This window comes from Dasypus novemcinctus, chromosome 1 (genome assembly GCF_030445035.2).
Source record: "Dasypus novemcinctus isolate mDasNov1 chromosome 1, mDasNov1.1.hap2, whole genome shotgun sequence".
Lineage (NCBI taxonomy): Eukaryota > Metazoa > Chordata > Mammalia > Cingulata > Dasypodidae > Dasypus > Dasypus novemcinctus.
The window spans coordinates 135,521,501-135,536,240 of NC_080673.1; the positions used below are offsets into that span (position 1 = coordinate 135,521,501).

Consider the following 14,740-nt stretch of genomic DNA (forward strand, 5'->3'; position numbering starts at 1 on the left):
TGTGAAATCCTCATCTATATGGAGTAAAACAGTTCATTATAATAATCATGTTAATATTTTATTCAGAAACTCCCTCAGGAATCCTGTTCACATTGTCATTTTTGCTCTTTGTAAAAAAATTGCCATGGAATAAAATGTACCATTTGTATAAAGAAATCCTTTTATTTTTATTGAAATTGCTACTTCTTGACAGAATATTTCATTTACATAATTAATTAGGTACTCTCCCTGAGACCTACTGATAGCTAATTTTAAAAAGTGAGGAAGCTGAAGCATTTAGTTTATTGGTCTGTCATGTGTCAATCCTAAATAGGTACATTTTATTCCTTCTCAGGTGGCTTTCCAAATACAGTATATGGGAGAGACATAAAAATTGGCTAGCATGTACTTCTTTATAGTGATTACAGGCCAACTAACAAAGCTAATCCAAGAAACACATAACAGGGCAGCAAAACAAATCTTTGAGCTTGTGGCTCTAGTGGATCAGTTTTTGTTGTGAGATAAAAGAAGGCAGTGATAGTGGTGATAAAATGCACTTCTTTGTCTTTCCATGGAAGCAGCTGGTAAACCCAATTCCTGAAGTTCTCTCAACCTAATAAACTTCACCCTTTAATCTTGGGGTAATGAATCACACCTTAATCCCAGTAGGTTACATAAACAGGCACCATTCCGCTACGGTATTTGCACTTCAGTTCTTTTCCTTTTGCCACCCTAGGCTTATTGATATCCATGGTTCATGATTTTTAGTTTCTTTTTTTTTTCATTTGATTTTTCGTTTCTTTCAAATGCAAAGAAGTCTGTGAGGTCGGTCCATTTGAGATCAACTCCACTTCATTGTGTATCAGAAAAAAATATGTTAGTCTCTAAGAATTGAGGGACAGGGACAATAAAATTAGTTCCTTCATTTATTAATAATCAGAAAAATTACCCTCTTCCAGATTCTCTCCCAGGTCATAATAATGTGCTCTTTAAAGTTATTAGGATTTCTTTTGAACATTCTTTCCTAGGAATGGGATGCGATTTTTTTCTCCTTCCTCTCCCCTAAATCTAGAGTATTTCTTTCAATTTAGACTTAGTTCTCTCAGAGATTCTTGTCAGAGAATTAGGATCTGTTTGCAGCACTGTAAACGGTGCTAAGTGACCATACCAGAAGATCAATATGCTTTATAATTAATTTGCTAGAGAAAAAGTGGTTTTTACTTCCATTAAAGGAGTTCACTCCTATTTAAAGTTAATCTCTCCACCTGAACTTTGATGCCTATCCTCCTCCACCTTCCCAGGAACCTTATACATCAATTATGCCTATTTTCTCTTGGTTATTCAATTAGTCTTTACCAACTGAATCCCTCCCAACATCGTTTTAACCCTAACGTCACCCAATTTAATCAAAAGAAAACCAATGCCACTTTTGACCTACAATTTCCTTACTGCCTTATCCCTTCACCTAAAATACCAAACTTTTCCCACATCCATATCCATTTCCTCACCTCTGCCTTATTCTAGCCTCTGCGATCACTACCCTAAACAATTGTGGATAAGGTTACTAATCCACATCATTAAATCTAACAGACATTTTTTTCTGTTGTCATTTCACGTGGTGATTATTAAGTACTGAGAATTCCCTTCATTCTGTAACTACTCTGTGAGTTCTCTTAATTTTTCTTTATCTGTCTTGCTGCTCTTCTTTCCATCCTTAAAAGTTTTACTTCCTTCTATAGGTCACTAAATGCTGCAGTAACTCAAGACTACTTTCTAGGACGCCTTCTCTTCTTAGTCTAACCCTAAATTTAGAGTAATCCAAGACTGTGGCTTCATTTATAGCAACAACCCCCAAATGAATAGTTTTAGGTCAGACTTCTCTGACAATACCAAGTAACAACACAAAACTGGGGATGATTTGCTTCCCAAATCTTTATATTTAATTCTAAACCTTCCAAGGAAAAAAGCCGTTCCCATCTACCTCTACCAATTCCAAATAACAACAAAACAATAGAAAACACCTATCCTTTTCTCTCTCCAATCAAACCTCAAGTCCTGTGTATTCTACTCCTAAAAACTCTCTTAGGGGAGCAGGTGTAGCTCAGTGGTTAAGCACCTGCTTTCCATGTACAAGGTACTGGATTCAAACCCCCATACCTCCTTTAAAAAAAAAAAGGCTCTCAAATCTTTCTTCATCTCCATTACAACCAACCTAATCAAAAAAGTCTTTCTCAATATGAGTTTTTCACCCAAAGAAGCCTTTTTATTTCCACAACAAAAAGCTAAAGAATAGCCATAGAGAGAGCTAGTTACTTGAATTTAAAATCATATTAATAGCCAGACTCTCCCAACATGCATACAAATTGTGATTTATAGTGAATCTGTTATGTACGGCTAACCCTTACTTAAGATTAATTGCATTTTCCTTCTTGAAAGAAAGGATTAGGAAAAAACAATCCCTATGATTCCAAAATCTTCCAGGTGATGAATCCCCTTCTCTTTGATATTCCAGGTCCATACAACTGAGCCAATCAGATTTTTTCCTATTCTTTGCATTTTAGATGGGAAAAGGATTTTCTGGAAAATTTGGAGTTTCTTTTACCTAAAATTAGGCCAGGGTAAACAAGTGAAACTAAACACGACAATTTTTAAAAATATTACTTCTGTTTAAACACGGTAATCTTAAATACCTCAAAAACAATGTATTAGAATGGCTTAGTGTTTTTGTTTTCCCTTTAAATCCTTCTCAGTTTAAGATTACTGAGTGATTGACATAAACCTTGGGATTTGCGGTCATATATTCCAGCAAAGAAAAAAATGTTTGGAGGTGGAAACGGGGATAGATGAAAAAAGACTGAAAAATGTTGATAACTTCCCATAAGTTCTGGAAGTTCATTTTACTCTTCATCATTTAAATTTTCCACAATAAAGAGTTTTAAAAAATATTAGCTCTTTCCACTTTTTTACTCTAAGAACTTTGTTTCCCAATATATCTGTGACAGGTACTGATCACAACTGAAGGGAAACTGCACAACCAGTTTTTATTTTTGCAAACCTCTTCGTGTCCACTTGTGAATACTGTCTCATGAAGGAAGGTTTTACCTTTGTTAATATACAGTACCAGCTATATAATAAATACCTATGTATTTCATTTTAAAACAAATTAAGTTAGCCTTCTGCATCTACCTCAGGCTTGGGGCTGGGGGTGGGGGTACTAACCCCCCTACTATATTATCTCAAGGTCTTTCTGTAACCAGGGCCTCTCACAGTTCCTTCCAGAAACGGCCCCCTTGCTCTCCTGTCACGCTTTTCGGGGGCAACGTGCAGGTCGTCAACAGATTGACTTTTCAAGTCACAGTACTACCCGAGGCAGGAAATTTCTCGTCTTGTTCACCTCAGGCCTGTTTCCATGGAGTGAAAGTACAACCCTGCGGTAGCTACCGGTAGCCGGGAGCCCGGCTCCCGAGGGCGGAGACTGGGTGGAGCCGCGTTCTCCTCCGCCTCCCCCGGACTCGTCGCCGTCCCCGCTGCCCACAGCGCATGTGCCCCGCTCTCCGGCCCCGGCCCTGGATTCCGCTTCCGCTCCGCTCGCGCTGCAGCCGCAGCCGCCTCCGAGCCACGCGCCGCCTTCGGAGTCCATGGCCGGGACGCGCTGGGTCCTCGGGGCTTTGCTCCGGGGCTGCGGCTGCAACTGCAGCAGCTGTCGACGCACCGGCGCCGCCTGCCTGCCCTTCTACTCCGCCGCCGGCTCCTTCCCTTCAGGTGTCTCAGGTCGCCGCCGCCTGCTGCTGCTGCTCGGGGCCGCTGCGGCCGCCGCCTCCCAGACCCGTGGCCTTCAGACTGGGCCTGTCCCCCCCGGGAGGCTGGCGGGAGCTACCCCCACAGCTACATCTGCCGCCGCCGCGGCCGCCGCCTCCTACTCAGCCCTGCGTGCCCCTCTGCTGCCGCAGTCGCGGGAGGTACAGCCAGGCACGCGCCGCGCCTCTCCACCCCCCTCCTCTGCCCTCTCCCCCTCCCGCCGCGTGCTCCGCTTGGGCCCCGGAACAAGGGAGGCTCTCCCAGGCCTCGGGTTTTATCCTTGTTTTGTTCTTCCCTCGAGTCTCTGTTCGGTTGGGCAGTGGAAGTGTGACTAGGGCTGAATGTTGAGGCCTGTTTGCCGCTGGGCCCATGGTAGGTTTTGTGAGGCTGTCGATGCCCCAACCCCGCATCCCTCTTGCTCCCCACCTGGTGGTGGTTGGGAGGCCAGACCCGGTGGAGGGTTGGGAGTTTCCGTGCAGTAGGCCTGGGCAGACCTCGGTACGCCTTCGCCTTGCGGCCCGCCGCCTATAGGAAGACAACAAGCACAAAGCTGCCTGGGCTCGGGACGTGGAGAGGGAGGCTGTTCCCAGCTGTCTTGCTTCCCTGTGGCTCCGGGGAAGGACAGGCTGTCCCAGTTTACTGAAGGTCATCTCTGCACCTGACTTCCTCTGACTGAAGGTCCTTTAGGACCCTGAGTCGCCGGCGACCGGAAGAACAGTTTGGAGAGTTTTGATAGGGGGAGGGCGGGGGTGTCTAGGGCTGGGGCCAAAATTTGGAGACCCAGGAGTTAATCGACAGTGTCTTCCTTCTTTTCTTTATTTCTCTCAATTTTTTAAGTCATTGTGTACTTGAAGAATTCAGATTGCCAATATGTTATGCTTTGTGGGAGGCTTTCTCTTCCCCTGGTTACGTGGCATCTGGGAAGTGGTAGTACAATTTTTAACTCCCCAGTCCCTGATGCTTTGAGTTATACTTATCTTAATTCAGTTTGTGCTGTCCTTTCAACTTAAGGAAACTTGCGGAGGCTAATCAGCGGAGGTTTTCTGCCACTGGCTAATTGTTTTGAATCTTGGCCCAGTACTCTCTGCTGCCCTTTTCTGTAAAGCTTGTGATGCCTATAGAATTCTGGGAAAATGGGGAAAGTTGTGTTTTTAAAAAATGCCTAATAAGCCTCTGTGAGAGGTTTCTCTCTCGAAGTAATCATTTTCTTCAGTGAAATTGACTGTAATATAAACTTTTGAGCATCCACAATGTGTTCAGTCACTGTGGTTAAAATTGGACGTACCTCTTCATAAAAATTATGGTACCTGTGAAAGGAATTTAGTGTCTCTGTCCTTAGCCTAATAGAGTGCAACTCTAAAAGCCTTCCCAGGTTGATGATTGTAGTGCTTGTAAGATTCTTACTAAATTCCAATTTTTGCTTAGTCTTGTAAAATAGGGTCGTTCCCCCCCCTTTTTAAATAGAATAATAGTGTATAAAATACAAGGGTCCCGTATACCACCCTATTATTAGCATCTTGCATTGGTGCGGTCCCTTTGTTGAAACTGATGAAAGCACATTTTTAAATTGTTTCTATTAACTATAGTCCGTAGTTTTGACTGAGAGGTCACTGAATGTGATGTGCAGTTCCATGGATTTTTTAAAAATTTATTCTAGTAATGTATGCACAACTTGAAATTTCCCCTTTTAATCACATTCAAATATATAATTCAGCACTTCTAATTGCATTTACCATGTTGTGCTATCACCACCACCATCCATTGCCAAAACTTTTCCAATGTCATGTATAGAAACTACATTTTTAAGCCTTAACTCCCAATTCCCTATTCAACCCTTTCCCCTGGTAACTTATATTCTAGATTGAGACTCTATGAGTTTGCTTATTCTAATTATTTCATGTCAGATGATACAGTATCCTTTTGTGTCTGGTTTATTTTACTCAAGATGTCTTCAAGGTTCATCCAAATTTAATTCCTTTATAGCCGAGTAATATTCCTTTGTGTATATATGCCACATTTTGTTTATACTTTCATTGGCTGATGGCCATTTGAGTGGCTTCCATCTTTTTGGCAATTGTGAATAAAACTGCTATGAACATTGGTGTACAAATATCTGTTTAAGTCCCAGCTTTAAATTCTTTTGAGTGAATACTGTGAAAAGGGATTGCTGGATTCTCTAATTCTATTCCTTTTTATGGAACTGCCAAAGTCTTCCACAGCGGCTGCACAATTTTCTTTTCCTCCCCAAAATGAATGAGTGTACCTCTTTCTCCACATCCTCTTCAACACTTGAAATATTCCAATTTCTTAAAAGTAGGCATTCTAGTGACTATGAAGTAGTAGCTTGTGTTTTTGATTTGAATTTTCTTATTGGCTGATGAGGTCAAGTACCTTTTCATATGTTTTTTTGCTATTTCTTTTTTATTATAGACAGTGGCTTTTAGTAAGAGCACAGTGTTGTGCATTCATCACCACAAAAAGTTTTAGAACAATTTCATTATTCTGTAAAGGAAAATTCCACATCCCTTAGCAACTACCTCTCAGTCCCTCTATCCTCAGCCCTACATAACTGCTAATCTAATTTCATCTTTATAAATGGATTTATATTTGCATTTTATATATGGAATCATACAATATATAATACTGGTTCTTTCACTTAGCATAATGTTTTTTGTTTTTTGTTTTGCCTAATAGTAATGTCTTGTAACATTAACATACATGACATTTGTTTAGTAGTTTCTAAGAAAAAGTCTTATTTATGCAATATTTCCCATATCCATGTTTCACATCAGGTTTTACTGTGTTATACAGTCCCATGTACATTTTTTAGCTTTCCTTTTAGTAATATACATGACTAGTCTTTCCTTTTCAACCACTGTTAGGCTCATATAATAGCGCTGCTAGTTACACTGATGTGCTTTCCCTTTTCTATTCATTTCCAAAGATTAACAACCTTTTTACCAATTTTGCACAGGTTAACCCTCATTTACCATTCTCTAACCTCATTTTATTTTCTGGTGACCTATAGTCTAGCTATTAACTCTTGAGTTTATACCATATATTTAGTTCATCATAGCACAATCATACAGTGTTTGTCCTTTTGAGTCTGGCTTGCTTCACCCAACAAAATGTCCTCAAGATTCATCCATGTTGTCATATGCTTTACAACTTAATTTCTTCTTACAGCTGCATAATATTCCATTGTGTGTATATACCACACCATTCTTTGATTCATGGATACCTGGTTCTTTCCATCTTCTGGCTCTCGTGTATAATGCCGCTGTGAACGTCGGTGTGCAGATGTCTGTTCATGTCACTGTTGTTGATGCATATATTCTGGGAATATATGTAGCAGTGGTATTGCCAGGTCAGGTGGCAAATCTATATTCAACTTCCTTAAGAACTGCAATACAGTCCTCCGCAGTGGCTGTACTATTTTCTCTTTCCACCATTAGTGATTAAGTGTTCTATCTCTCTACGTCCTCCAACACTTGTAGTTTTCTTCTGTCTTTTTAATAGTGGCCATTTTAATAGGTGTGAAATGTTACCTCATTGTAGCTTTGATTTACAGTTCCCTGGTTGCTGGTGATGTTGAACATTCTTTTCATGTATTTTTTCACCATTTATATTCTTTGGATAAATGTCTACCAAGTCTTTTGCTGTTTTTTAATCAGGTCGTTTGTCTTTTTATTGTTGAGTTGTAACATCTCTTTATATATCATGGATATTAAACTCTCATCAGATATGTGATTTCAGAATATTTTCTCCCATTGAGTCAGCTGCCTTTTTACTTTTTTGACAGTGTCCATTGAGGTGCAAAAGACTTTTTTGAGGAGATCCCATTTATCTATTTTTTCTTTTGTTGCTTATGCTTTGGGTTAATATCCAAGAACCCACCGCCTACCACAAGATCTTGAAGATGTTTCTCTGCATTTTCTTCTGTAGTTTTATAGTCCTGGCTTTTATATTTAGGTCTTTGATCCATTTCAAGTTGGTTCTTGTGTAGGGAGTATGATAGGGGTTCTCTTTCATTCCCTTAGTTATGGATATACAATCCTTCCAGCACCATTTGTTAAGAGATTATTTAGTCCTAGTAACATGGACTTCGTAGGTTCGTCAAAAACCAATTAGCCATAGAGGTGAGGGTTTATTTCTAGACTCTGTTATATTCCACTGATCAATGTGTCTGTCTTTATGCCAATACCATGCTGTTTTGACCACTGTACTATGTAATATGTTTCATGGTCAGGCATTGAAATTCCTCCCATTTCGCTTTTTTAGAATGCTTTGGGTATTTGGGTGCACTTTCCCTTCCAAATGAATTTGGTAATTGCCTTTTCTGTTTCTGTAAAGTAGGATGTTGGAATTTTGATTGGTATTGCATTGAATCTATATATCAGTTTGGATAGGTTTGGCATCTTCATGATTTTTAGTCTTCCAATCCATGAACACAGAATGTCTTTCCATTGGTTTAGTTCTTCATTGATTTCTTTTAGTAATGTTGTAGTTTTTTGCAGATAGGTCCTGTACTTCTTGGTTAAATTGATTCCTAGGTATTTGAGTCTTTTTGTTGCTATTGTAATGGAATGTTTTCCCTGATTTCCTCCTCACATTGTTCAGTACTAATGTACAGAAATATTATTGATTTTTGGTGTTGCTCTTGTATCCTGCCACTTGTTTGAATTCATTTATTAGCTCAAGTAGTTTTGTCATAAACAGTTTAGAATTTTCTAAGTAAAGTATCATGTCTTCTGTGAATAGTGAGAGTTGTACTTCCTCTTTTCCTATTTGGATGCTTTTTTTCCCCTTGTCTAATTGTTCTAGCTAGAACTTCTAGCACAGTATTGAGTAACAGTGGTGACGGTGGACATCCTTGTGATGTTCCTGATCTTATAGGGAAAGCTTTCAACTTTTCCCATTGAGCATGATATAGACTGCTGGTTTTTCATATATGCTATTGATCATATTGAGGAACTTTCCTTCTATTCCTATCTTCAAAGTGTTTTTTTTCCCCCAAGAAAGGATGCTGGTTTCAATGAATGCCTTTTCTTAATTGAGATGAGCTTTTTTTCCCCTTCAGTTTGTTAATGTGGTGTATTATGTTAATTTATTCTTGTATAGCAGGAATAAATCCCACTTGTTCATGGTATATAATTTTTTTGATATGTTGTATTCTATTTGCAAGTATTTGAGAATTTTTACATCTATGTTCATTGGACAGATTGGTCTCTAAATTTTTAAAAAAATTTTAATTAAAGTATATCATTCATACATGAACATACATAAACTATAAGTATATAGTAAAAGTTGTTGTGAACTTACAAAATAAACATGCATAGCACCATACAGGGGTACCATATCTTGCATTGTTGTGATACATTTGTTACAAACTGTGCAAGAACATTGTCAAAATATTACTACTAACTATAGTCCATATCTTACTTTTGATGTATATTTCCTTCAACCTGCCCCATTTTTAAAAAACAAATCAATTTTATTGATATGTTAATAAAGCATTCAGTTTATCCAAAGTGTACTATCAGTGGCATTTAGTATAATCACGAGTTGTGCATTCATCACTTCAATCAATATTAAAGCATTTTTATTACTCAAAAACCCACACACACACAAAAACAAAACAAAAAACCTAAACGGGCGCAGATGTGGCTCAAGATTTGAGTGCCTGCTTCCCACCTGGGTGGTCCCGGGTTTGGTTTCTGGTGCTTCCTAAAACAAACAAACAAACAGTCAATAAACAAACAAACAACTCAGGGGAGCTGATGTGGCTCAGTGGTTCATTGCCGACTTCTCACATACAAGGTCCTGTGTTCAATCCTGGCCACAGAACTGCAAAAACAGCAACAAAAAGCCCAAACAAACCACTATCTATTTCTCCCTTCAGTTTCGCCAGAGTTTGCCTCATGCATTTTGGGGCATCCTGCTTAGGTACATAGATATTTATGACTTATTTCTGCCTGGTATGTTATTCTTTTTATTAATATACAAGGACCTTTTTTTTGTGGTACTGGGGCCAGTCATTGACTCTGGGGATATTTTATGTGGAAAACTGCCAGACTACACAGTTCCCCTGAGTTTGTTTTTTCTGTTCATTTGCTTGCTTGTTCTGTTTTGCTTTAGTGGGTACCAGATATCGAACCTGGGACTTCATACATGGGAAGCAGGCACTCAACCTCTTGAGCTATATCTGCTCCCCTATATTTTTTCTAACTTTTTTACAGTTAAAGCCAGTTTTGTCTGATATTAGTATAGCTACCCCTGCTATTTTTTGGTTGCTGTTTGCATGCAGAATCTCTTTCCAACCTTTCACCTTCAGCTGGTTTGTGTTCCTGGGTCTCTTGTAGGCAGCATATGAATGGCTTTTTTTTTTTTTCTATACCTTTTGTCAGCCTGTATCTTTTGACTGGGGAATTTAATCCATTTATATTCAGTGATACTACTGTAAATGCAATATTTACTTCTACCCTTTTGGTGCTTGGTTTTCATATGTCATATCTTACTTTCATCTCTCTTTTTACTCTTTGGGTGTTCTTTCTGCCCTTCTTACCTTCTTCACTCTCCTCCATGCCTCTCTCCTGTCTATTTCTTTTGGACTGTGAAGTTCCCTTTCATACTTCTGCAAAGGCAGATTCTTTTTCATGAACTCTCTTAGTTTCTGTTTGTGAAGATTTATTTATTTATTTTAAAGATTCATTTTTTATTTCCCCCCCCCCCATTGTCTGCTCTCTGTGTCCATTTGCTGTGTGTTCTTTTGTGTCTGCTCGCATTCTTGTCAACAGCCCTGGGTATCTGTGTCTCTTTTTGTTGTGTCATCTTGCTGTGTCAGCTCTCCGTGTGTGCGGTGCCATTCCTGGGCAGGCTGTATTTTTTTTGCACGGGGCCCACTTCTTGGCCGTGGGACTCCCCTATGTGGGGGACACCCCTATGTGGGGGACACCCCTATGTGCCATGGCACTACTTGCGCGCGTCAGCACTGTGCATGGGCCAGCCACCACATGGGTCAGGAAGCCCTGGGTTTGAACCCTGGACAAACTGGTAGGTGGACGCTCTATCCATTGAGCCAAGTCTGCTTCCTGTTTGTGAATATTTTAAACTCACCTTCATATTTGAAGGACAATATTGTCATATAAAGAATTCTCAGCTGGCAGTTTTTCTCTTTCATTAGTCTCTTTATACCATACCACTGTCTTCTTGCCTCCGTGATTTCCGATGAGAAATCTTCTGCACTAAGTCTTACTGGGCATACTTTGTATGTGATGGTTTGTTTCTTCCTTGCTGTCAGAATTTTCTTTTTATCTTTGATGTTTGACATTCTGTGTAGTGTGTGTCTTGGAGTAGGTCTATTTAGATTTATTCTGATTGGGGTATGCTGTGCTTCTTGGACATGTACATTTATTTCTTTTCATGAGAGTTGGGAAATTTTCAGCCATTATTTCTTCAAATGCTGTTCTGTCCCCTCTGTTCTTCTTCCGGAACTCCTGTGGCATGAATGTTGTTATCATACAATTCCCTGAGCCCTTGATCAATTTCTTCCATTCTTTTTTTCTCCTTTCTTCTCTCTCTTCAATTTTAACTGTTCTGTCATTTCAGGTCTGCCGTTGTATGGCTCTAATGTGGTTATTTTGTTTGTTTGTTTGTTTTTAGGAGGCACTGGGGATTGAACCTGGAACCTCATAACTGGGAATCAGGCATTCAACCAGCTGAGCTACACCAGCTCCCATCTAATGCATTTTTGATCTGACCTTTCCTGTCTTCCATTCCCACAAACTCTGTTATTTTTCTGTTAAGGTTTTTAAATTCTTCTTTGTGCTCAGTGTCTTCTTCATGTCCTTTATCTCTTTGGCCATATCATCTTCATCTCAATTTGATATTGGAAGTTTATATGAGTCTTATTAATTAGTGTCTCAAATCCTGTTTCTCAAATGGGGCTTTGATTTATTCCTTTGTACCATTTCTTGCATTTTCTTAGTATGACTTGTAATTTTTTGCTGCTGTCTAGGCATCTGTTTAGGATTGTGAGTTTACTCTGATGCTCAATTTCTCTCTGTGGTAGGCCTTTAGTGGTGGGAAGCTATATGTTACTGCCATTCTTTTATTCTTGGTTCAACCTGTTCTACGTCTTTAAGATTGTCCCTGTTAGTTGCTCAAATCTGGGCCCTGAACCCATTAATGGGTTGTAGACCCACTTCCAAGGGCCTTGGGGGAGGGAAGCTATAAAGGTAGGTAATAGTCTCTCTTACTTAAGTACTTTTAATTTCTTTACATGCATTTCCTTGGTTCCTCAGCAGATGGCACTTTTCGGCAACCCTCTTAGTTCATAGCCTGGTTGAAGTGTGTTTGCTGCAACACAGACCAAACAATGTCACAGAGGATCCTGCCTGAAGGCTAAGAGCCTGACAATTCAAACTTTCTCAGGGGCTGTTCTCCAACCTTTGCTGGCAGCCCGTCTCTTTTCATGGGTAGGAAATAATCCCACTCCCTTCTGCATCCTCAACAACCAGTTCCACTCAGTCCTGGTCAGTCCCAGTCAGTAGGAAGGGTGATTGAGAGGGCCAGATCTCTTTAGAGCTGTGCTGGCTTCCAGGGCAAGTAATGGTGCAGCACCACCCAGCCTAGAAGGGCTAGTGGGACACGGCAGACCAAATTTGTGGACCAAAAGCTGAGTCAACCTTTTGGTAGTGTCCCCTTCTCTCCTACTACCTGGGGAGGTAGATGTTTGCAGCCCCCTCTGTCTGTAGCCACTGGCCCAACTCCAGAGAATTCAAAATTGTCTGCTTATAGGTTGGGGGAAAGGTGTTGGTAGCAGCTGCTGCAGCTTCATTGCAATCTTTCTGTCAAGATTTTTTTGCTTGTGCCCCTCCCTGTTCTGGCTGGTATCTAGCTTTCCCCCTGGTGTCCTTAACCCTATAACAGTTTTTCCAGGCAGTTTCTGCCTGTCCTTTAGCTATTTTTCTGGGAATGAAAAGGCTCCTGTGTCTTTCTAATCTGCCATTTTCCCAGAAATCTCTCCTTTTTAAAAAAGATTTATTTATTTATTTTAATTTCTCTCACTTTTTGTTTCTTTTGTTGCACACTGCATATTTTAATATTTTTGTATTTTAAAGTTCTAACTTGGGGGTTATTCCCTGAGGTGTCTCTTTTCTTGAGTTTGTAGCCAGGTTATGATATAACAGAGTTTCTTGTGTGTTAGGAGCTAACGAACCCAAGCAAAAAACACCTTTCAATGTTTTTATCTTTGTAAATTTGCTTTGCCTTAGCAGGTGCTCTCTGATTTCAGGCCTTCTGTCAGGTAGGTCAGCCTAAGGCAAATGCCAAGTGCAGGATCCTCCCTGTCTTTTCTGTGTCTGTGTCTTGTCCTGGGCTTGTGCTTGCTAATAACCTTAGGAGTTCCCCTGTTTACAGGAGTTTGAATACCCCCTCTACTTCCCAGGAAACAAACCTTACTCTTCTGCATATTCTACTGCTGGACTTAAAGTTAATAAACTTTTGCTGTATGCTCTCCACTTCAATTGTTTAATATTGTTTTCCTTCTTTCAAGCTCCTTTTGCCTAGAGGGCAAATTCTGGGAGAGGGGCACCTTGGCAAGGAGTTTCCCAAGTCAGTCTTTCCCAACTGGAACAAGACTAGAGACCCACAAATGGAGTGCTGACCTGCTCCGGACTGTGGTGGGGAGGGGATTAGGGAGAGGATTGGAAGGCAGCCAAGAGCTTTTTCTAGGGCTCCCCAAAGCTTTCCTTTTTTTTGACTCAGCCCCTGACCAGCAAATACAGCCTTTATACTCTCCTCTGTAGCTCTGAGGGAGCATATTGTCTTTAAGTCTCTACCACACCTTAGTTCAGGGAAGGTTGGAACAATGTGTACCTTGAGAGCTGGGTCCCTAGCAATCTGAAGTAACTATAATCAAAAGCAGTAATCAGCGAACAGCCTGGCACACCCATCCCCATGTCCCTGGATCCTAGGGAGGTGTATTTTTATGTTCCTTTCTCGTACCAGCAAGCCATGCCAGGGGCCAGATCCTACTGCTGCCTGCCATGAGTGGGAATGGATGTCTGTAATCACTGCATGGAGATGGCAATTTACTGTTCTTTACCCTAATTTACCAGCTCTCTCCTCCCTCTCTTTCCTGGATGCTGTACAGTGTTCTCCTAGACTCCAGAGTTTTGGAATAGTTGATTCAGTGCAAGCCTGTTTAGTAATTCTGATGTAGGGACTGATTCCTGGGGCTTCCTGCATACCACCATCTACCCACACTTCCCCACGATAGAGTTCTTTAGGTATGGCTCATGTTCTTGCTACACTACTGTTATTGCCTGTTTATTATCTTTCCTCTTTTCATTTTATGTGGCAGAGTAATCTTTCTAAGGCATTTTGCTGTCTAGTTGATTTATTTACTCAGAGTCTTTTATCCTTCTTTGTCTACCAAGTTAAGAATACATATTAATACTCAAGACTCTCTGCTGTATGAAGCCAGGTGCCAGTTCCATCTTCTTTAGCTCCTAATTGTACCCTACACTTTAGCCAAATGGGATTATTTGCTGATTTTCAAATGGACCTTTATTAATATACTTCTATTTCTTCTACTGTACTTTGTCACTGTCAAAATTCTGTCATTCCTTCAAAGCCCATGCCATGTCCTGATTCTTTTGTTAGTGATCTGTTTTGAATTCTTGTGGTACTTTTTTATCATAATTATAGCACTTAAAACATTTTGTCTTATATGCTGCCTGTCTTAACTCTACATGGTAAACAGTTTGAGGTGTGGGCCTAATATGGTACACTGTGTATATGAGACACTCAAATAGTTGTCAAATTGAAAGAACCCTTTGGTACTCTCTTAATAAAAAGGCCTCTTCGGTGTTATTTGGGGCTGATGATTTTCAAGACAAACCCTGGATAAAATTTGTGTCCTGTCAAACCGTTAGGATATAGGAATTACCTTCTTGTT

At 40.2% G+C, this 14,740-nt stretch overlaps 1 protein-coding gene across 4 annotated transcripts in view; it reads left to right on the forward strand.

Moving 5' to 3' along the window:
* The first annotated feature begins 746 nt into the window (after window positions 1-746).
* Window positions 747-14,740, forward strand: part of GRSF1 (G-rich RNA sequence binding factor 1) — a 34,499-nt gene continuing 20,505 nt past the window's right edge. For 2 of the 4 annotated variants that reach the window (XM_058297365.1, XM_058297358.1), the window contains exon 1: window positions 747-3,938. In XM_058297365.1, the coding sequence (XP_058153348.1) occupies window positions 3,618-3,938 (321 nt within the window). In that variant the 5' untranslated portion in view covers window positions 747-3,617. The remainder of the gene's footprint in view (window positions 3,939-14,740) is intronic. The other 2 variants (XM_058297370.1, XM_058297377.2) reach the window with 1 other exon arrangement.